This window comes from Pseudophryne corroboree, chromosome 9 (assembly GCF_028390025.1).
Source record: "Pseudophryne corroboree isolate aPseCor3 chromosome 9, aPseCor3.hap2, whole genome shotgun sequence".
NCBI classification, from domain to species: Eukaryota; Metazoa; Chordata; class Amphibia; order Anura; family Myobatrachidae; genus Pseudophryne; species Pseudophryne corroboree.
This window is the reverse complement of record NC_086452.1, coordinates 420,439,616-420,463,399: the sequence shown is the minus strand read 5'-3', so window position 1 is coordinate 420,463,399 and position 23,784 is coordinate 420,439,616. Positions and strand designations below refer to the sequence as shown.

General features: G+C 43.1%; 1 protein-coding gene and 1 pseudogene across 1 annotated transcript in view; one reads left to right on the top strand and one right to left on the bottom strand.

Annotated features, from left to right (window-relative positions):
- Positions 1–23,784, top strand: part of SUCLG2 (succinate-CoA ligase GDP-forming subunit beta) — a 475,764-nt gene that overhangs the window by 305,503 nt on the left and 146,477 nt on the right. The window contains exon 8 of the mRNA XM_063940931.1: positions 23,336–23,497. Coding sequence (XP_063797001.1) covers positions 23,336–23,497 — 162 coding nt within the window. The remainder of the gene's footprint in view (positions 1–23,335; positions 23,498–23,784) is intronic.
- On the bottom strand, positions 22,163–22,281 carry LOC134964749 (5S ribosomal RNA; annotated as a pseudogene).

The following is a 23,784-nucleotide window of genomic DNA, read 5'->3' as shown; positions in this document are numbered from 1 at the left end:
TCTATTGCCGCTAGTATTGTATCTTGACTGTGAGTAATTGTTTTACTTTAAAGAAATGATCAACACCATCAACTCTGATATCTCTTCTAGTCAGATCCACCTAGACCTACCTAACTTCTCTACCTTTCACTCTACCACCCTCCCTCTCAGTTCGTCCTTCCTGTCCAATATTTCCCCTCTACTCTTCTTCCCCATCTCCCTGACACTACTCAATTGACCATGTTCCCTCCAAACACCTACAGTATGATCTTTCTCCCCAGTGACTTGCTCACCTGCTAAACATGTAATGGTCCACTAGTGTTTCCCCTTCAAACATGCTCTCATCTTCCAGTAAACTATCTTCTAACCTGTCCACTCTGTCCAACTACTGCTCTATTTCTTGGCTCATTTTATAACTTTGTCTTCCGCTGACTTACTGAGTTTCTTTCCTCCTACTCTCTTCTCTGCCCTCTGCTGTCTGGTTTCTGCCCTCTTCACTTCACAGAAACTGCTCCCAAGTGACCAATGACCGATTCTTAAGTAAGTCAAAGGTCAATTTCTCCTTGTCCATATTCCCAGAACATTCAGTTACACCCTTTTCTCCTTGAAACTTTTCGCTCCCTTGACCTTTATAACACTGACCTCTCCTGACTCTCCTCGTACATCTCTGGTCGTTTTGGTGTCGTCATTAACTCCTTGCATTTGGTTCCTTTCTCAGTCTTGCCACAACCTAGTCCCAATAAAGCCAAAATGTGCTCTTTCTCTCTTGGGAAGTATTCAAAAATGTCAACTCGCTGGTCTTCCTCACCCAAATTTCCACTCTAAAATCCATTGTGCAGCATCTAGGTCAATCTTATGGGCCCTACACATTGGCCGACCTGCCGCCGACGGTGGATACGGCCGACAGGCGACCCGGCGGTGGAGGGGCAGTGGCGGGGGGAGTGAAGTTTCTTCACTCCCCCCATCACCCGGCTGCATTGAAGTACAGGCAAATATGGACGAGATCGTCCATAGTGGCCTGCATGTACAGCCGACGGGGGACCAGCGATGAACGAGCGCGGGGCCGCGCATCGTTCATAGCTGGAGCCTCCACACTCAAAGATATGAACGGTATCTCGTTCATATCTTTGACTGATGTCGGCCAGTGTGTAGGGCCTATTACTCTGTCACCACTCCTAATATACAAGTCTCTTTACTGGCCACCCATACCGTCCAGAATTCACGTAAAAGTGGCTCACCTTCACTTGCAAAGTCTTTAATACCCTACCAGACTCCCCATCCCCCCCAAACTAAAATCCTACAAACACTCCCCTAAATCCCATCTTTTGATGCTTCCTGCATTTCGCTCCCATAGACCATTATGTCCTTTTCCTCTACCTTCAGTCGTGCCCCCATTGCCCTTAAGGCCTGTACACACTGGGCGATTTTGAGCTGAAAGCAGCTCGCGTTTGGTGTGCTGAACTGCTTTCAGCTCAAAGCCGCCCAGTGTGTATGTCCCGGCGATGAGCGCTGATGCGCGCTCCCGCTTCATCGCCGGCAGCAGCCGTTCATCTGCTGGTATGTCCTAGATGCATTGCGTTGTGTCTAAGATACATTTTCAGCAAAAACAGACGCACGACACTAGCAGAGGTGCACGGAACCTGTCTGCTCACTTGTGTCAGGCATCTCTCGCTGCATGGTGTATTGAGGCTAGATGTATGAGGACACATCTGTATATAGATATTGTGACAAATGTATTAAATACTTTTTTATACGTATAGGTAATTCTGAATGGCGGCCTTGTAGTTTTTGTATATAACTGTGTTGGCAGTGAATCTGCACTTTACATTGTACAGTGACACAGAGGTGAGCTTTGCTTCCTTGCAGTGTGTTCAATACTGACCATTGTAGTGCCCACAGGAAATGTGCATCTCAATCTTTGATTGGCCACCCATGGGCCAATAACATAGTGGTAGGTTATTTGGATGTTGTGTATTTTGGTGTAGGGAATTTGGGACTGATTCAGACCTGATTGCTGCTGTGTTTTTGCAAAGGGCTGCGTCCAGATAGCCGCCGCCCATAGAGAGTGAAAACCCGCCCAGTGCAAGTGTGTGAATGCATGCGTACACCAGCCCGTGCGTGGCCCAGGACTTACTCCTACATTGCGATACAAACCAGCTGATCGGGGCCGGAGTTGACGTCACACACCCGCCCTGAAAATGCTTGGGAACGCCTGCGTTTTTCCTGACACTCCCTGAAAACGGGCAGTTACCACCCTCAAACGGCCTCTTCATGTTAGTCCCCTTGCGAACGCCTAGTGATCTAAATTTTCGCACCATCCTGTCGCTGTTTGGCGATGCGCCTGCGCATTACCGTGCATACGCATGCGCAGTCATTCGATAATTGGCCACTGTGCGAATTTGCGCGACAGCAATCAGGTCTGAATCGGGCCCTTAGATTGTAAGCTACATTGGGCCTAATTCAGAGTTGATCGCAGCAGCAAATTTGTTAGCAGTTGGGCAAAACCATGTGCACTGCAGTGGGGGCAGATATAACATGTGCAGAGAGAGTTAGATTTGGGTGGGGTGTGTTCAAACTGAAATCTAAATTGCAGTTTTAAAAATAAAGCAGCCAGTATTTACCCTGCACAGAAACCATATAACCCACCCAAATCTAACTCTCTCTGCAAATGTTATATCTGCCCCCCTGCAGTGCACATGGTTTTGCCCAACTGCTAACAAATTTTGCTGCTTCGGTCAACTCTGAATTACCCCCATTGTGCGAGGGACTGAATATAGTTATATTATGTATAGAACTGCTTTAAAAATGAAGTTATCCATGCTGGAGGGTTAACACCAGCACCAGAGAAAACGGCCTACCAATTCCTTGGGCTTAATGACATTGCTGGGTCATGAGGACTTGTTCTTAGGGCCTAGAATATGGTCTTCCACAAAATGGCTGCCTCTAGTGTTGAGGCAAGAGGTACAGTAACATGCTGACAGCACATGCTCCAGCTAGAACTGTTCTCATTCTTTCCTGAGCAAGTAAAGTACTTTGTAAATCTGAATGTTTCAATTTATACATAAGTGTTTTCTGAGGAAAGAAAGGATCTGTAACTTCTCAAATATTAGATTTCAATTCTAAAGTAAAAACCAGTAGGTGTTTATCCTCCTCCGATCCAAGGATTACTGCTCATCTGCTGCTGCCATAACCTGCCAGAAGCAGCCTTCCGCTCTTTCTGTTTTTCAATTTAAGAATTGTAAGTCAGTTTTTGCTGTAGTCTAACTTAATAGGAATTTGTGCCCGCAGTGTACTGTACATTAGATCAGATTTCTGCACGGTAAGCAGAAACGCAGTAAAATAGAACTTAGAAGTTCTTTTGAAATGTGTATCGTCTCATCTCCGAGAGGGCAGGGGTATAATTTAATTCCGAGAGCTCTTATTAGAGAGTAACAGAGGTAAATTACTAATGGCAAGCAAATGTGGGCTCTTACAGATGTCACTGTCAGCACCCTGCAACGCTCAGCCAGGGCCCAGTCAGATCATACAGCATTTTGTACTTGGCTCTGAATATAAAAGAGGCTTTGAGTCCCTTGTGGGGAATAGATTTTGGTTACTTATGACTACGCAAATGAAAATGGGAAGCTAAGCTGTGTAAATCACCACCATGCACCCGGCTCTCCAGAACGCGCTGTCAAGCTGTTGTAATGTTCTGCATGCATCACCTATAGCTTCCAGAGTTTGCAGGCCCTGGGACGGTGCAGGTATTGATTCATTTGCCAGGTGACATCAGACATCGCAGTAGAGATGCCACTTGTATCAGTCTGGGTGACCATTTTGTTTTGAGGTCTCTTTCGCGGCACTTGCCAAGATCAGTGTTATGGAGATTGTGATGAATCCGCATTGATTCTCACAGGAAACTGGATTATCACTTTAGGATTAAGGCTCAGTAGTTGCATCTGATCAAGTGTAGAATTTTTATTAACATACATGGCCAGAAGTATGGGTATACCCTTTGTTATTAGATTGATTGGCCATTTTAGCTAGAGTCATTACTAACATGTACTTCAACACAAGCATACAGCCATGCCATCACTCTAGTCCACAGGTTCTCAAACTCGGTCCTCAGGACCCCACACGGTTCATGTTTTGCAGGTCACCTGTACATTTTTAAAATGTGACAGTTGGTGATACACAGTGCACCTGCTGGGTGACATGGAAAACGTGAACCGTGTGGGGTCCTGAGGGCCGAGTTTTTGAACCACTGCTCTAGTCACATATTAACAGTACAGTGGATTGCGCTGAAGAGTTTGGCGACTTTCAACATGGTCTCTTTCTAACAAGTTAGTTTGGTAAATGTCTACCCTGCTTGAATTGCCGTTATTGTGAAGTATAAATCACTAGTGGCAACGGCTGCCTAGCCTCGACATCGTTGGTATCATAAACTCACAGAGAGTGACTACCGCCATATGCTAAACATCATCTGTTCTTGGTTGCAACCAGTGGCAGCTCCAGAGGTGGAGCAACAGCACAGTTCAAAATTCAAATAGGGGAGCCACACCAGCTGACACCAACTGTCATCCCAAACTGACTCACTGGCAGTTGGTGTGGCTCCTCTATTTGAATTTTGAACTGCGATACAGCCCCATCTCTGGAGCCACCACTGGTTGCAACACACACTGACATTTTCAAAGCTGCCCCGGAAGCAACGCCAGCACAAGAAGTGAGAGCTTCACAGACTGGGTGTCCAGGACTGAGCAGCTGCACACAAGCCTCACCATCTGCAATGCATGGCGGTGTGGGCTGTAGATGTTGTAGCGCATATCGCCACTGGACTTTGGAGCAGAGGAGTTGTGTTCTCAGGAGTGACTAATTACCCTTCACCATCTGCTAGGTTGGACAAACTTGAGTTTGTTGGATGCTTCCCAGCAGATTGCATGCTTCCAGCTGTACAGAAAGGAGGTGGAGAAATAACGGTCTGGGCTGTTTCTCCAGGTTTGGCCTATTGGGTTCAATGAAAGGATATCTCAGTGCTGCAGCACACATTCTAGAGCAGGCCTGGCCAACCTGTGGCTCTCGGACTGTTGTAAAACTATAAGACCTAGCATGCCCAGTACAGTTTTGCTGTTAGGGAATGCTAAAACTATGGTAGGGCATGCGGGGATGTGTAGTTTCCCAACAGCTGGAAAAGCCACAGGTTGTCTATTCTTGTTCTAGAGAATGGTTTCCTTCCAACGTTATGTCCACAGTTTGGGGATGTTCCTTTTTTTTGTTTCAGCATTGCACTGCCCCTGAATGAGCATAAACACATCTCCAAATGGGAATTTTGCTTTTTAAGATCTATATACAGTATACAGGTGTACAGGAAACTTTTATAATGGAGTGTAAAAAAGATCTTAAGTGAGACCTTACCATATCAGCTCTCAGTGATTGCAACTCAGGAAATAACGGCATAACTTTATATTTGGAAACCCATTGTACACAATGTCTGGTATTAACAGTATAAGACATCAACAACAAAAATCCCTACAAAAAATGCGCTCCTATGTTGTCTTTTTAGTATTTTGGTACACACAAAAGTATCTTAGAACACATCAAATCGATTATCAATCAATGATGGTCAAATAAAATGTGCTTGAACAATATGATGTACTTCTGTGTGTAACTTAGTAACCATCTGTTCATAGCCACATTATGCAGCAATCACTCTTTTACGTTTGTAATAATAATAATAAAAAACCCAATTAAACATAAGTAACGTGTCTCCGTCATGATTAAGTTGTTTACTTGTTGGGATTAAATAATAGGTTAATCTGGAGCCGTCGGAAACGGTTAGGAGAGGCACAACATTGCATTATATTCTTATCTGGAAATATTGCTCTATTAAACTTCCGTATTGTGAGCAGTGTGTAGAATCCATTTGCCTAATCCCATAATACAGATATCTATAAACTGCAGAGTTTTACAGGCAATTGCCAATCAATCAAGGGGAACCATGTATTTCTTTTCACTTTACTTTTTTATTCCTTTCTCTAAGTAACATGTTTCTATAACAAGAGTATACAACAGTAACCGTATTGATTATGTATATATATATATATATATATATATATATATATTATATATATGCAGTGTGTGAAGGGCGACACTCAAAGGACTTCCAACAAGAGAATAAATGATTACTGAGTCTGGTCTTACTTTCGGTGTCACCACCTTTATCAAGAGTTCTTGATAAAGGTGATGACACCGAAAAGTCAAACGTAAGACCAGACCCAGTAGTCATTTATTCTCTTGTTGGAAGGCCTTTGAGTGTCGCCCTTCACACACTGCATATATGGGGATCATCTGACCCAGGAGGGCACCATGGCAAGTAGTGATTTGAAGTATTCGAGTGCCGGCAACATTGCTATTTGGACATTTTCTCTTACAGACACACACACACACACACACACACACACCCCCCCCCCCCCCTAGGGATATCCAACAAGGACAAGCACCAGAAGACCAGCACACCACCATTAAATGTGGACAGAGAGTAATTTATTTTGTTGTTAGGTAGTAGTGAAACTTTTTTTAAAGCACGGTCATATACGTATATACAGCTAAAGTTTCATTCGATCTGACGTCTTTTTTCTTTTCAGTACACTGGTACTGAGGTGCTGGGAATGTAGAGTAGCCTGAAACATATATAAGCTGAATGTATTATGTATTCCTCTGGATAGACAGCTTGTCTTGCACAGAGCGATGTTCAGTCAAAGTCTGGAGACCGGCAGCTTCTGTCTAATCCACAAACTAATAACTCTGTGTAGGATCCTGTCACTCTTCCTAAACTCAACATGTTCACGGAGTTCCACATTGTGTCTACTTTGTTTTGCAGAAATACTGTCTTTTTCTATATAATTGCATACAATAGATGAGAATTACATTTTAGCTGCAGTACAGTTTAATGTGTGCTTTGTGTGATGGACGCATGGCAAAAGCCCTCTGCACATTGGCATTAATAAATACCTTTACTATCATATTTACCAATAATTATTTTTTGGTCCATTTCATAGACCCCATACACCTGCACCAGCTGGGGATGGTGGCATATGTTAGATGCTGTTTACTTGTGCCGTAAACTTTCGAGTGCTTTTATTGACTCCGCCCAGCACCACACCAACCGCAAGTGCGGGCTCAATGGCATGTTCTTAGTGCTAGTGGGTAGCTAGGCTTAATGCAGAACGCACCAAATCTTATACATGAGGCGTTCCAGGTGCCTTCTGCTTTTACAGAAGACATATTTGTAATCAAGATCAATGAACCTTAGATGACTGAATGCCAGCTGTGCCCACCAGATGGCAGACGCAGCTGCCTAATAATACACAACTGTCTTACCTAGTGTTTGTGAAACTTAAATTGATGTTGTTGTTCAAGGGGAAGTTTCCGGTTTTAAAATAATGCAAAAATAATCTCTTCCTCCCCTCCCACAAGAAATGTGCCTACCTACCCTGTAGTTGGTAGAAGGGGACATGCAATCACTTTCTGTGTCCAAATGCTAAGTTTTTCTGCTCCTGCAATTTTGTTTCTGATGAAGATTGTGATCTGTATCCTCTCATTGCTGTAAGTTTCGTCTTGCAATATTGCATCTAACATAATGCTCTAATGGAGTTGCATCCTTATTAAATATACTTCGAACAGAGTTTGGCACAACCTACCTTTAATGCTTACCAGCTTTACAAGAATTTACTGGTGATTTAAGGTCCAAGCTTCCACCACTTGCTTTTAAACCTCTTCTGTTGGTTGAACGCTTGCTAGCATAATCTGTTGATAGGACAGTTTTGTTAACCTAGTCTGGTGGTAGAACTGTTACCAACATAGTCTAATAGTCTGTTACTAGAGCTCTCTAACGTTGTCTGATGATAGACGTTTCGTTGTGTAGCCCGTAGGTTGAATTCTCTGTAACATTGTCTGTTGGTAGACATTTCCTTATGAAGCACAAAGGTAGAACTCTCTATCATTATCTGTTAGTAGACGTTTCCTTATGAAGCCTGTAGGTAGAGCTCTCTATAGCATTGTTTGTTGGTAGACGTTTCCTTATGAAGCCTGTAGGTATAACTCTCTGTAACATTGTCTGTTGGTAGACATTTCCTTATGAAGCCTGTAGCTAGAACTCTCTGTAATGTTGTGTGTTGGTAGACGTTTCCTTATGAAGCCTGTAGGTAGAACTATCGAACAATGTTGAATATTACAATTTTTCGGTTCTAGGGTGGAACCAGGAGGCTAATTCAGATGACTTATGTATTATTGAAGCGCCTAGTGTTGTTCTATTCACTATTTACCTCTCTGTAACATTGTCTGTTGGTAGATGTTTCTATATGAAGACTGTAGGTAGAACTCGCTGTAAAATTGGGCCTAATTCAGACCTGATCGCAGCAGCAAAATTATTCTCTAATGTGCAAAACCATGTGCACTGCAGGTTGGCAAGATATAACATATGCAGAGAGAGTTAGATTTGGGTGCAGTTTGTTCAAACTGAAATCTAAATTGCAGTGTAAAAATAAAGCAGCCAGTATTTACCCTGCACAGAAACAATATAACCCACCCAAATCTAACTCTCTCTGCACATGTTATATCTGCCCCACCTGCAATGGACATAGTTTTGCCCATTAGAGAAATTTTTTGGTGCTGTGATCAGGTCTGAATAAGGCCCATTGTTTGTTGGTACACGTTTCCTTATGAAGCCTGTAGGTAGAACTCTGTAAAGTTGTCTGTTGGTAGACGATTCCTTATGAAGCCCTGTCGAAGTCAGAAAAATGTCTCTATGCACGTTGCCATATTTGCACCGCACACTGGTCCGTGCTGCGCATGCGTGCGCTCTCCCGTGAAGGCGCATACCCGCAATAGCGTGCACTCGCAGGCGCGGTATGCGTATTTACGGTAGAGTTTACGTAGTCGTAGCGTGCGACCCATTCGTTACAACTGTTCACAATTAATGTAGTTTATAGATCATGGTCCCTTTGATAGATTCTGAAAGTTTGGTTAAAATAGAATGTCCCTGAGCTGAGGAGTCCCTCTTTGCATCGTACGAAGGGTCTAACAGGAATCATACAGCAGTGTTTGGTACCCATCGGAAGAGTATTTAATTAGCAATATTCCGGTGTTGGTTTGGAGCGTATTAATTGCTCGTGCGAATAGTTATGGACATAAGAAGTTATGTCCATTTATTTATTATTATTTGTTCTTACTTAGTCATGCATCTGAACAGTTGGAGACAGGCATCAGTAGGTCTCAAATGTCTCTTTGACCTCAGAGATCCCCCAAACAATAGTTTGCATGTTAAGAGGGCCTCATATCTACACATGCATAAGGTAAACACAGGAATAGTAATTGAAGATCAATTGTACTCCAAATCAGTATCTTTCCCGCAGACGGAGTACAATAGCCTTTAATTACACTGAGCTTTTGAGACTCAATAAGGAGGGCCAACACCTGTGTTTACAAATGGGGCTGGATTTGTATACAGGAGAATGAGGGCTGAGATGTCATTGTCTCAACTGAAAGTGGACATCATGAATATAGAACAAAACCCAGACAGGATTCTGTTTTGTATTCGCCAAACAATAGCTTCTCACTAGACAGGAATGTGTTAGTCATCACCCATTGTGTTACATAACCAAGGCCACTGATGCAGCTGGCTCACATGCTGGGAGGGACACACACTTCCTGTGGTTGACACACCCCCACAGCTGGAATGCAGGTATGATATACCCACTGGAGATCACAGGGCTGACTGACACTCAGAACTAAGCTAGCATCAAGCAGCATGGCGGCTACATCCCCAGGACAGAATTCCTTCCCAAAGGCTAAGTATAGAATCACATGGCTATAGAAGGAAATATAGACATATTGCTTTCTGGTTTAAATAGGATATTGTAACTTGGCTGTGATGATTGTTGGGTGTTAGTGTTGGTGCCCTGTGGAATCTGTGATGGTAGCTGGGATCTTGTTAATCATAAATACCACCATGCAGTACTTTTGAATATGTGCTGGTAGCAATGGCAGGCTGATACTTGTGAGTACCTGGTGGTCTGGTCTTGTGATAACTCATATGCTCTGGTTATAGAGATACTGTGTTTGCTTGAAATTGTGAAAGGTGATTTAGATTGTTTGGAATTGTAAAATCAGAACATATGCATTGTTTTGAGGCTTGGACATTTTGGAATAAAATGGAGTCTAGCTTCTGCCCCATGCGGCATTGTAGGGACGATTGTGTAGCTGGGTGTTGTGTATATAGGGACAGGCAGCATGGGTAAGCTCAAGTACTTTCTAAACAAAGATTCTCAGCATTGATTAACTGCGCAGCGATTGTTCCTCACATGTGTAAGCTTCGCTGCAACCATATTGTCTTTTAATGTTATTGTGAGCCAATCTCTCTCAAATCTCTCTCTCTCTCTTGTCTTCTCATCTTCTCTTATTTCTCCTTAAACTTAACTGTATTGTATTGTAGTGTGTTTCCTGTATAGTTATCTGGTTAGGTGGTTTATGTTATACTGTAGTGTATCATTTGTACTGTGATTCCTTTTTGCAAGTATATTACCGTATATACTCGAGTATAAGCCGACTTTTTCAGCACTTTTTTTTGTGCTGAAAAAGCCACCTCGGCTTATACTCGAGTCAGTGCAGGCAGAGGCAGAGCAGTGTGAAGGAGGGACATGGAGCGCACAGCGCGCGGCGCTCCTGTGTCCCTCCTGCATCTCCGGCGGCAGCAGCGGCGGTTCTATTACAGGAAATACCCGTTCGTGACCTCTGATCACGAACCGGCACTTCCTATAATAGACCCGCCGCGGCCGCCGAAGATGCAGGAGGGACACAGGAGAGCCGCGCACGCTGTGTGCTTCGTGTCCCTCCAGAAGACAGCGCGGGATCGACGGAGGGGTAAGTAACAGCACTGTGGGGCATACCTGGCACTTGGGGAGGGAACGTATCTGGCAGCACTGTGGGGGCATATCTGGCAGCACTGTGGGGGCATATCTGGCAGCACTGTGGGGGCATAACTGGCAGCACTGTGGGGGCATATCTGGCAGCACTGTGGGGGCATATCTGGCAGCACTGTGGGGGCATAACTGGCAGCACTGTGGGGGCATATCTGGCAGCACTGTGGGGGCATATCTGGCAGCACTGTGGGGGCATATCTGGCAGCACTGTGGGGGCATATCTGGCAGCACTGTGGGGGCATATCTGGCAGCACTGTGGGGGCATAACTGGCAGCACTGTGGGGGCATATCTGGCAGCACTGTGGGGGCATATCTGGCAGCACTGTGGGGGCATAACTGGCAGCACTGTGGGGGCATATCTGGCAGCACTGTGGGGGCATATCTGGCAGCACTGTGGGGGCATATCTGGCAGCACTGTGGGGGCATATCTGGCAGCACTGTGGGGGCATAACTGGCAGCACTGTGGGGGCATAACTGGCAGCACTGTGGGGGCATATCTGGCATCACTGTGGGGGCATATCTGGCAGCACTGTGGGGGCATAACTGGCAGCACTGTGGGGGCATATCTGGCAGCACTGTGGGGGCATATCTGGCAGCACTGTGGGGGCATAACTGGCAGCACTGTGGGGGCATAACTGGCAGCACTGTGGGGGCATATCTGGCAGCACTGTGGGGGCATATCTGGCAGCACTGTGGGGGCATATCTGGCAGCACTGTGGGGGCATATCTGGCAGCACTGTGGGGGCATATCTGGCACTATGAGGGCATATCTGGCACTGAGGGCTGTGTACGGCTAGAGCTGCATTTCCCACCCTAGGCTTATACTCGAGTCAATAAGTTTTCCCAGGTTTTTGTGGTAGAATTAGGTGCCTCGGCTTATATTCGGGTCGACTTATACTCGAGTATATACGGTAGTTATAATACATAGTTAATAGGCTTTGGAACCTAAACCAGTATCTGTGTATTTTCTATAGTGTTAAGTGTTCACTTGAGCGTCGGTGACGCTCAAGCAGCTTTGTAGTTAGTCAGGTTACACAAGGTTGCACTTACACCCTGTACTCACATTAAGGTATTCAGTGTATTTCATTGGTATAAGGTTTTAACATAAAGGTATAGTGTTGTGAGCGTCTGCATCGCTGGTGACCTCCTCGTGGTCTCGAGCGTAAGCTACGCCATAGCGAATCATTACCCTAGACATAACCAATAACGTGTCCTGTGATCACTGGGCCGTGAGCGAACGTGACGCTTGAGCGTCTCGCCTACGGCCGAGCGATCGTTACGCCAACAGCGTACCATTACGGTGCTTCTTAAGTGAACAGCGTACAGTGTTCTTAGCTTCATAAAGGGTTGTTTATACGACAAAGGAATTTAGCATTGTCAATTGGGAACTCGTCCTATACTTCTCACATCTGCACTAGGTAGATCAGCAGACATTATCCCCCAGCAAAGGGTGGGAGGTTGTCTCGCAGTGCTGACGGGATAAGCGTCTGCTTCGCTTAGATAAAGAGTGCTGAAGGAACCCGGTAACCGGAAGTAAGAACAAAACGCTTGTGTCTTTTTAAAACTGTTTATTTTTCTTTTGTCTTGCGTACGCACGCATATATCTGCATTTCTGTTTCATTTTCGTATATCACTATTCCTGTTTGCCAATTTTATAGTTGATAGAAAGTGCTAAAAAGAGATTTGCTGTTATTTCATAATAGAGGTAATAGTTAAAGTATAGAACAACACACGGTTTGTCTGAGATACAAGGCAGTCAGTGTGGATTGCGGTAGATGATCAGGGATCATTTACATTGATAAAATTATATATTGTGTTACGGTGGATCCTTTGCATTGCGTACACGTGTCGCTAACAAAGACTAGCGTACGCAATCCAAAAGGCAGACGCACGCAGCGTTCATTACGCAACGTAGCGTCCGGTTACGCCCACGTAGCTCAAGTTGTGATAAAGTGAAGTAACGCAAAGGCGATAATGAACGCACAGCGGTAGATAACGCGACGCGGTAAATAACGCAAATCTATTTTTGGAAAATCTGAAATTTAGTTTAACAGATCCTGCTCCTAATTGGTAACACTTTTGGCCTAAAGACAATTTCTGCGCAGAAATAGACATAGAAACAAAGTGTACATGTGTTGAGTGAGTGTGTTTATACAATTTTAAAGGTGGAACCACAAGAAAAGCCGAGTACTCGTCAAGGGACATACGTGTAAGTGACATATACGGTGGCTAGGGAGGCATCCCTGGTTAAATAATATTTGAGCATTAGAGTATAGCGGACCATAAGGTAACAAGACCAGGAGGTCATAAGGTAACAAGACCAGGAGGTCATAAGGTAACAGACCAGGAGGTCATAAGGTAACAGATAAAATAGACAAAGAGGTCCGCTATAAAAGTCCAGTGGCACAACGCCTGGGGTGTTGGTGCAGAACCCATATAGGCCATACAAGCTCTTGCTGAAGGAATCGCGGCCGGAAACATCGATTCCATTGATCTTTCAGTACATGACAAGTAGTGCTCGTGTACTGAACGATTGGACCGCACGTAATTGTGTGCAGTAGTTAGTAATCTGACCTAATACCATTAGAGTAAAGTGGTCACAAACGCTATTTGTACATTCTGACGTGATTTGTGTAATTTTTTATTTTTGGAAGGGAAGTTCGCTGGTCACTCAGGAACTATCTAACAACCGATACTTGTTGGGGAACGCGCCCCAGTAAATAAAGGTTCACAGGGGCCCTGGGTTGGGTACAGCAGCTCTGGTTACAGTGATTGCAGCACAGGCCAACGTGGGCGAGAAGTAAGTGGGGTACTTGATAAACCACCACCGCCGGCCTGCCCAAGGACATCTTGGTTTGTTTGTAAGGGTTCGCTGAAAACCTTGAGATAAAGATCCAAGGAGGAATAAGCAACGCCTGCAGATTATGGGGGCCATTTGTTCAGGTAGGGGGCGATCAACCTCGGTTCGGGTTGATTCAGAGAACCGACCAGTTGGGTCGGCACGATATGTAATGTGTGAAAAATACGGTAGTCACACAGAGGTTTTATGTGATGAATGGGAGAGAATGACTGTACAAGACAGGGACAAATTCCCAAGAATAGGTAGCTTCAGTCCAGTAGTGTTACAAAATTTAAGGAGGAGGATAAGTCTCATTGAACCAACGAAGAGACAAAATAAACATTATGAATATTTACAGTTATGGCAACAGGAAAGTGAATTACAAAAAGAGTCTATTGACTTTTCTGACTCTTATCTTGAGAGGAGAGACAGTGGCATCAGGAGAGGGGTTGATTGCGGAGAGAAAGACACAAGGGTGAACAATAAAAACGCTCTTAGCAACTGTAATATAGATTATAAGAATAAGTGTAATAAATGTAACAATGATTATTGTAATACTGTTGAATGTACAACTATTAACCTGTGCAAGCTGCACCCCATGTCAAACCTCCCTCAGGAATACAAACAAGAAAGTGAGCCCAGAACGATGTCAGCACCTCTTCCAGAAGCCATCCTACAAGACATCCAGGTGGACGCGACCAAATTGGTAAAGGCAATAATCAAACCCCCTAACGGAGGGTCAGGTGAGGTCGTGTCCACAGGTACGTACAATGTTTTATATCACGCACAAACAAATGTACCCCATATTATAAGACCAAAACAAGGTGATGTAATTGAGTTTAGTCCTGTCAGGGTGATCACAGTCCCCAATGGGAAGACTGATGATCAGGGAACCATTCCCGTCAAGGACAGTGCAATGCGCCATCCCTGGTCCCGGACAGAATTGAGATCAATCATGTCTGATTACCCAGATCCTAGGAAAGATCTAACTGTATGATCAAAGATTCACAGAAGGTATATCAACTCCCTAGACAACGACATAATCATGGTATCCAAGGAATCAGGTAGGTACAGGGAAAGCGGTTGATGGTGATGAGCATCCAAGCGTTTGAGGAGGCATCAAATCAACCAAAACCCCAGGCCATTGGCACATGGAGGAACTTAAGGATTTGTGATCTGTGCAAAAGAGAAGGGCATTATGCCAGTAACTGCAACAGCCCACATAAAATCAGACCCCCTAGACATGAAAATGAGCAAAAGTTATGACACACCAAATTATAATCAGGGATCATATAGGAAGAATTTTGGGCCACACCCATAATATATAGTCAGGAAAGGTGATCATTAGGACTGATGGTAAGCCTGAGGTAACGGTTAATGAAGTGGGAGGTCATTCACTAAAGACACAGGAATGACCAGGTGAAAAGTTGTAAATGTATTTGTGAAAAATGTTTTTCTCTCCCTCTCTCTATCCCCATCTCTGACTAGTAGTGGTAAGAATTCACACATTGCATACCCACTTGGTCCTTGCAGAAGTCTACCAAACCCCAGCATGACCTCCGCCACAATGTATTTCTGGCCAGATACAGACAGTGGAGTAATGCAGGTGCTGGTGGGGAGGGACTGCTCAAGGAGACCAGTAGACACATAGATATGACAGCCTAATAAGTCTGACAATGTTTTTCTAATGCTAACAATGTTTTCTTACAATGTTTAAAAATGCTTTGTTTCTCTTTTCTTATTGATGGTTGTTGTCGGGTTGTGTGGTGTGTGTATATGCACATGAATTGTTCTCTATCTCTTTTGTTTTTTTTTATTTTCTCTCTCTTCTCACTCATGTTTCCATGGTTTAGGGATGCTGTGTCACCCCTCAGTTGGACCAATGGTAATGCCAGATTTTTGCTCCTTACAGAAAGATCGTCGGTTAGGAAGGAATATTGCATCACCAGAATGATCGTTTTTGAAGACTGAGAGACAACACCTTTGAGAGGACAGCAGAACAAGAAGAACAACAAGACGAGAGAACTTATTATCGTAACGAGTTCTCTCCCCCTCAAACTGATTTTCTTATACCCCATTTACAAATTTCTTCTTTTCTCCTCCTGTAAGATGGACTTGCCCCAAGAGACTGTGATATGGATTTTTCCCGTTAACCATGATGTTGACCAGAGCAGTCTGTTTCGGTGAGAGTACCAGTGAGGTCGAGAAAGGATCCAGAAAGGTCCTGATGACTGAGACGGAGGTGTAAATTTCCAATAGCAACCCAATCACCAAGCAAAGGCGAGTACCGGGCACGATCTAACAACCATGTTATTTGTAAACAACTGTGAAGGAATGTTAGTTCAAAAAGAAAGTTGTATCTGTAGGCTCTGTAACAAAGAAATGCCAATCCAGTTTTAATATCCACATGGACCGGCATCCATTGAGTGACTATCACTCCTTAGTGGGTAACGTATTAAACAAGACCGATTGTTGGGTATGCTCTCAAGTACCTCAGGGTCACAGTAAATCAGGGCTAGTACCATTTCCTTTAACGTTAGGGGAGGTACTTGAGCTAAATGGTGGGAGACCGGTGGACCGGAGGTTTAACATCTCCAGCCCTCCTAGTTTGAAGCTCCACCAATACCATGTGGATAGGTCCCTCATATGTTTTAACATCTCCAATCCCAGAAAACCGGGAAATTGGGAAGTGTCATGGAGCAACCTTACCATGACCTTTTCACACAGAGCAGATAGAATGCCTACAGATACAGAGCTCGTACGCCACATAGCTAGTAGAGGAAAATCTTTCCGGTATCGATATACCTTAGGAAATAGGATTACTAGAGTTGGAGAGGTATCACCAGGATACTGTGCACATATCGTACAAACTGATACGTGCATTAAGCAGATGGAAGAATTAGGGTCAGGAGATTTCACCTGGAAGGTTTGTAACATGGTCATGTCCTTCTCCGTCCCATATGTTCTCCCCGATGATGCATATTTCATATGCGGGAGAAAGGCGTACAAATGGCTTGCCCCAAACTCTGAAGGATTGTGTTATATTGGAAAAGTATTGCCTGAAGTGATGACTGTTACACATGACAAAATGAAGGACATACACCGTGGTGCCCAAGCTCCTTATACTCACACTCATTACGAGCACCGAGTTAAAAGACAACTGTCAGAAAGGTTAGAGCATCCGGCCTCTGATCTTATCCATGAATCCACCGGGATTCAGGTCCTGGTCGCGTTAGATTTCACTCGCACCGCTCGGGGAGTGATGAATTGTAGATGCATTTCCGCACTCGCCAATTTGTTAGATGATATCACTGAGATGTATGATGGCACGTTTAGATACACTGGAAGAGAGCTTCAAGCTTACAAAACAGAACTAGTTCAGCATAGGATGGTTCTTAGTTGTCTTACAGCAGTAACGGGCGGATATCGTGTTGCATTGGCAGCACAGTACGGCATAAAGTGTTGCACGTATGTCACAGATAGCACCGAGGACCCGGTAGAGGTCATAGACCAAGGGATGGATGATGTTCTGCAATTAAAGTGGGAATTTCGTCGAAAACACAGTCTCACCCTTGCTGCTGTAGGTAATGGGCTGACTGGTTGGGTGTCATGGTTGAACCCGCGAAATTGGTTCTCCGGTTTGGGAGAATGGGCTCGGGGAGTCATAATGGATGTTGGAAAGTTTCTCCTATGTATCTTGGGTGTCATTATATTTATTGGATTGATATTTAGATGCGGGCAGGCTTTGATGAGGTGCAAACAGAGTACAAAAGTGATGAGCTTGAGGAGTGAGGAAACTGTAATTAACCTGGATTTGATTTATGACCCAATGATGGAGGCCAGAATGTGATGAAAAATGCGATTATGCGGTCCGTTTCTTTCACCTGTTTTTCTGCTTTTCTCCAAGATACAAAGACCCCTTGGACGAGGCAGTTGACGAGACGGTATACAGACAAGACAACAGACAAGCACCAAAGATGAAGTTTTGACAACCTATGATATGGACACTTGATGAACTTTGCCATGGATCCCCAGTTTCCCTAGTACTTTTAAACTCACGCTAGCCCAACATTTTTTGTAAATCTGATGGCTCAGACAAAGCTATTTGCTCATGCCTAAGGAGCAATACAGCGCAAAGAAGACGACTCTCAACAGATACCGAACACAACCTCAACGACAGATGTACATTTCCCTGACATAGAATATCATTGCATTTTTCGTAAGTGTTCTTTATCTTCATCTCTACAACCCCCAGGTAACGACACACATAGACGATAGGGAATACAGGCACAGATAGCAGCAACCACATACCTCCCCCATTCATGTATCATCAACTAAAATGTGCATCCCCATTTTGTTACAACCACAGCCGAAATGAGCTCGGTAGAGTTTGACAGCCCATCCACAGACCTGTACCACAGGATAAGAAGGAATTCAAATGTATACTTCGCAATACCTCGAAGCTTGATTTACCACACGTACGGCACGATGATACATGACCCTCCAAACATGGACTCATACACACATGCTTCTGCTTTCTCACTAGGTCATACCCTTTTCACACCTACTCCTCTCTTCTTCCTTACCCCACCATGGAAATCAATTAACCCCTGACTTACATTTTTCTCCTTAAACGTTTTGTGGCAGTTATTATTGACTGCCAAAGGGTGGACTGTCGAAGTCAGAAAAATGTCTCTATGCACGTTGCCATATTTGCACCGCACACTGGTCCGTGCTGCGCATGCGTGTGCTCTCCCGTGAAGGCGCATACCCGCAATAGCGTGCACTCGCAGGCGCGGTATGCGTATTTACGGTAGAGTTTACGTAGTCGTAGCGTGCGACCCATTCGTTACAACTGTTCACAATTAATGTAGTTTATAGATCATGGTCCCTTTGATAGATTCTGAAAGTTTGGTTAAAATAGAATGTCCCTGAGCTGAGGAGTCCCTCTTTGCATCGTACGAAGGGTCTAACAGGAATCATACAGCAGTGTTTGGTACCCATCGGAAGAGTATTTAATTAGCAATATTCCGGTGTTGGTTTGGAGCGTATTAATTGCTCGTGCGAATAGTTATGGACATAAGAAGTTATGTCCATTTATTTATTATTATTTGTTCTTACTTAGTCATGCATCTGAACAGTTGGAGACAGGCATCAGTAGGTCTCAAATGTCTCTTTGACCTCAGAGATCCCCCAAACAATAGTTTGCATGTTAAGAGGGCCTCATATCTACACATGCATAAGGTAAACACAGGAATAGTAATTGAAGATCAATTGTACTCCAAATCAGTATCTTTCCCGCAGACGGAGTACAATAGCCTTTAATTACACTGAGCTTTTGAGACTCAATAAGGAGGGCCAACACCTGTGTTTACAAATGGGGCTGGATTTGTATACAGGAGAATGAGGGCTGAGATGTCATTGTCTCAACTGAAAGTGGACATCATGAATATAGAACAAAACCCAGACAGGATTCTGTTTTGTATTCGCCAAACAATAGCTTCTCACTAGACAGGAATGTGTTAGTCATCACCCATTGTGTTACATAACCAAGGCCACTGATGCAGCTGGCTCACATGCTGGGAGGGACACACACTTCCTGTGGTTGACACACCCCCACAGCTGGAATGCAGGTATGATATACCCACTGGAGATCACAGGGCTGACTGACACTCAGAACTAAGCTAGCATCAAGCAGCATGGCGGCTACATCCCCAGGACAGAATTCCTTCCCAAAGGCTAAGTATAGAATCACATGGCTATAGAAGGAAATATAGACATATTGCTTTCTGGTTTAAATAGGATATTGTAACTTGGCTGTGATGATTGTTGGGTGTTAGTGTTGGTGCCCTGTGGAATCTGTGATGGTAGCTGGGATCTTGTTAATCATAAATACCACCATGCAGTACTTTTGAATATGTGCTGGTAGCAATGGCAGGCTGATACTTGTGAGTACCTGGTGGTCTGGTCTTGTGATAACTCATATGCTCTGGTTATAGAGATACTGTGTTTGCTTGAAATTGTGAAAGGTGATTTAGATTGTTTGGAATTGTAAAATCAGAACATATGCATTGTTTTGAGGCTTGGACATTTTGGAATAAAATGGAGTCTAGCTTCTGCCCCATGCGGCATTGTAGGGACGATTGTGTAGCTGGGTGTTGTGTATATAGGGACAGGCAGCATGGGTAAGCTCAAGTACTTTCTAAACAAAGATTCTCAGCATTGATTAACTGCGCAGCGATTGTTCCTCACATGTGTAAGCTTCGCTGCAACCATATTGTCTTTTAATGTTATTGTGAGCCAATCTCTCTCAAATCTCTCTCTCTCTCTCTTGTCTTCTCATCTTCTCTTATTTCTCCTTAAACTTAACTGTATTGTATTGTAGTGTGTTTCCTGTATAGTTATCTGGTTAGGTGGTTTATGTTATACTGTAGTGTATCATTTGTACTGTGATTCCTTTTTGCAAGTATATTAGTTATAATACATAGTTAATAGGCTTTGGAACCTAAACCAGTATCTGTGTATTTTCTATAGTGTTAAGTGTTCACTTGAGCGTCGGTGACGCTCAAGCAGCTTTGTAGTTAGTCAGGTTACACAAGGTTGCACTTACACCCTGTACTCACATTAAGGTATTCAGTGTATTTCATTGGTATAAGGTTTTAACATAAAGGTATAGTGTTGTGAGCGTCTGCATCGCTGGTGACCTCCTCGTGGTCTCGAGCGTAAGCTACGCCATAGCGAATCATTACCCTAGACATAACCAATAACGTGTCCTGTGATCACTGGGCCGTGAGCGAACGTGACGCTTGAGCGTCTCGCCTACGGCCGAGCGATCGTTACGCCAACAGCGTACCATTACGGTGCTTCTTAAGTGAACAGCGTACAGTGTTCTTAGCTTCATAAAGGGTTGTTTATACGACAAAGGAATTTAGCATTGTCAGCCCGTAGGTAGAACTCTCTGTAAAATTATCTGTTGGTAGATCTTTCCTCATGAAGACTTTAGGTAGAGCTCTCTGTAGCATTATCTGTTGGTAGATGTTTCCTTATGAAGCTTGCAGGTAGACCTCTCTGTAAAACTGGGGTAAATGTATGAAGCAGTGATAAGAGTGGAGAAGTTGCCCATGGCATCCAATCAGAATTGAAGTAGCATTTATAATTTGCATACTATAAAATTATACAGAGCAGCTGATTGGTTGCCATGGGCAACTTCTCCTCTGGCTCACTTCTCCACTCTTATCACTGCTTCATACATTTACCCCATTGTCTGTTGGTAGACGTTTCCTTATGAAGCCTGTAGGTATAACTCTCTTAATATTGAAGAATATGCAATTTTCGGTTCTAGGGTGGAACCAGGAGGCTAATTCATATGGCTCTGTAGTATTGAAGCACCTAGTGTTCTTCTCTTCGCTATTTACTTCTCTGTAACATTGTTTGTTGGTAGATGTTTCCATTTTAAACCTGTAGGTAGAACTCTCTGTAACTTTGTTTTTTTTTAGAATGATTTTTAATGAACTATGTGGGTGAATAACTTATTTTTTAATATAAGTGATATTCCCCCATGTTTTTTTTTTTTTAACTTCTCACTGAATATTTACCATGTGCAGACACAAAGCTTAGAGTCTCTTATGCACAAGTTCTATATATAGCCACTAAGAATATCTGAACAACACCTTACCATATCTCACAAAGTAGAAATGATTCCGCACCAGTTCTAAGAGTTCAGAATTGGGTAGTAAATAGTAGTAGAGTACCAGAATACCTGTATGATGTACACGAATAATTCGTATTTGGATAAGTGGTTCTGGTGGTGCACCCAGAGTCAGAGACAAGCTAGCAGGAAAAATGGATTACAGAAGACTCTTGTGTGGGTGCACTCTTATTTTAAATAGTTAATATGAGAAAATTAAAACATAACTTTTATTAATTCATCAATCTAAGAAAAAATCCACACTTAGGTTATCCACCACAGTTAATTAAATATATTAATACATATATATACAATACAGCCCACCAGTATTTATAAGAAATACCTTATCTGATTATAGTGGCTGAAATGATGAAAAATATAATATAAATAATATAATATAATAGAAATGTTCTGGTTAGTCTATATTATTAGACTTCAGGAGGGGTGTAGACACTCTGGTTCTACACCCTGATCCTATCCCACCAGCACAAGCTCTGCTTGTATTAATTAGACCTCCAAGGGTCATTGGACCAAAAGATTTGTCAGGAGTATAAGTCCGTCTTAGCATTGACCATGTCAAAAATGTGACATATCAGGGAAACGGTATATGGGAAAGGTAACACAGATTGGTGGAATAGGCGAAAGAAATGATTGGAGGAAAATGTGGTGATCCTGCTGTTGGCTTAGAGTCGAGAAGGTCATAAATTACAACACCGGGTATTCTCTGGGGGTCACCCTCACAGATACTGACCCAGCCCACCACCGTTTTGCTTCCAAGATCGGACGAGATCGGGCTCTGTCGGTGGGGTATGGTAGTAATTGATTAGGCCTACTATAGCCGACTCGCCAATGAGAGTGCACCTAAACAAGAATAAGAAGAGAGATAGAGAAACGGGACGGATCTGCTGTCTATGTTAGGCACAGGATATACCTGTGGATCATGGATGAGATATATATGTATTAATATATTTAATTAACTGTGGTGGATAACCTAAGTGTGGATTTTTTCTTAGATTGATGAATTAATAAAAGTTATGTTTTAATTTTCTCATATTAACTATTTAAAATAAGAGTGCACCCACACAAGAGTCTTCTGTAATCCATTTTTCCAACACCTTACCATCACAGAACAACACCTTACCAAATACGTTGTCCCAAAATATTTGAAATGGATTGGGTTGATTTTTGGGTAGGTCTGAGAATATTAGTGATTGACCCATTGTAATTCTGAAAGTTGTGAACAGCCATGTTGCCCAGACACCTGGACCTGACCGTTATTTCTTTCAAGTCTATGACCAGATTGGAACCCATGCCATTACTCTGCTTTAGCAGTAATCCCAATCAAATTGCGCCTCTAGATCTGCCAAGGTGCATTGTGCACCTTCCATTTACACCTAGGAGGGGAACTGAGTTTAAGGAGCCTTTTTTATGTAGTGTAAAAACAAAACAAAGAGTTTCAAGCATTCGGTGTGCCATGTTTAAGTTATTGACTTGCTTTTATTTAATAAGTAATAAATTAGACGATTGGAACTGTATTTTAGAAGAAAAAAATTAACATTAGAAAATTCTTGTATTTAATACATTTAATTAAGGTCTTTTTTTTCTACTGTTCGTATGTAATTTTTTTTTAAATATATACAATTAGGGTCACTTAAAATAATAGTGCATTAAAACAATAAGGTCTTTATATTTTCATAAATCACCAAACTAACCAGTAGTCTGCTTTCAACAGATAATAGATTTTTATGTCGTTGCTACGTAAAAGATCTGTTTTAGATCTTTGCATTGAGATTTTTAATCTTCTAAACGCAGTCAATAATTGAATTGCCCTCAGGTCATTTCATTGTCCCCCCTCTCTTCTCTCTATCACGGCAGTTGTGTGCTTTGATGCAAAAATTAACTTTGACGACAATGCCGAATTCAGACAAAAGGCGATTTTTGCGCTGGATGATACATCGGAAACCGATCCCATAGAGAGCGAGGCTGCAAAGTACGACTTGAAGTACATCGGCATGGAAGGGAACATTGCTTGCTTTGGTAAGAACAAAAGTATTGTAACAGAACTTTTGTAAGAAATAACACAGCTTTTGTTTAATAGGTACGGCGTGATTCTGTTCCAGTGACGGTGGAACAATGGAGTCCTTGTGTTTGTATTGTTCTCATGTCTAGTTCTGATTAACAGTATTGTTGTATGCTAGTGTTAGATGAGTTTGTTTTATAATTCAGGACATGAAATAGTGTTGAACAATAGCAGGGCCATTGTGTAAGATGCTAAGCATTTAAAAGACAATTATACCTTAAAGTTGCCTTACATAAAAGCGCAA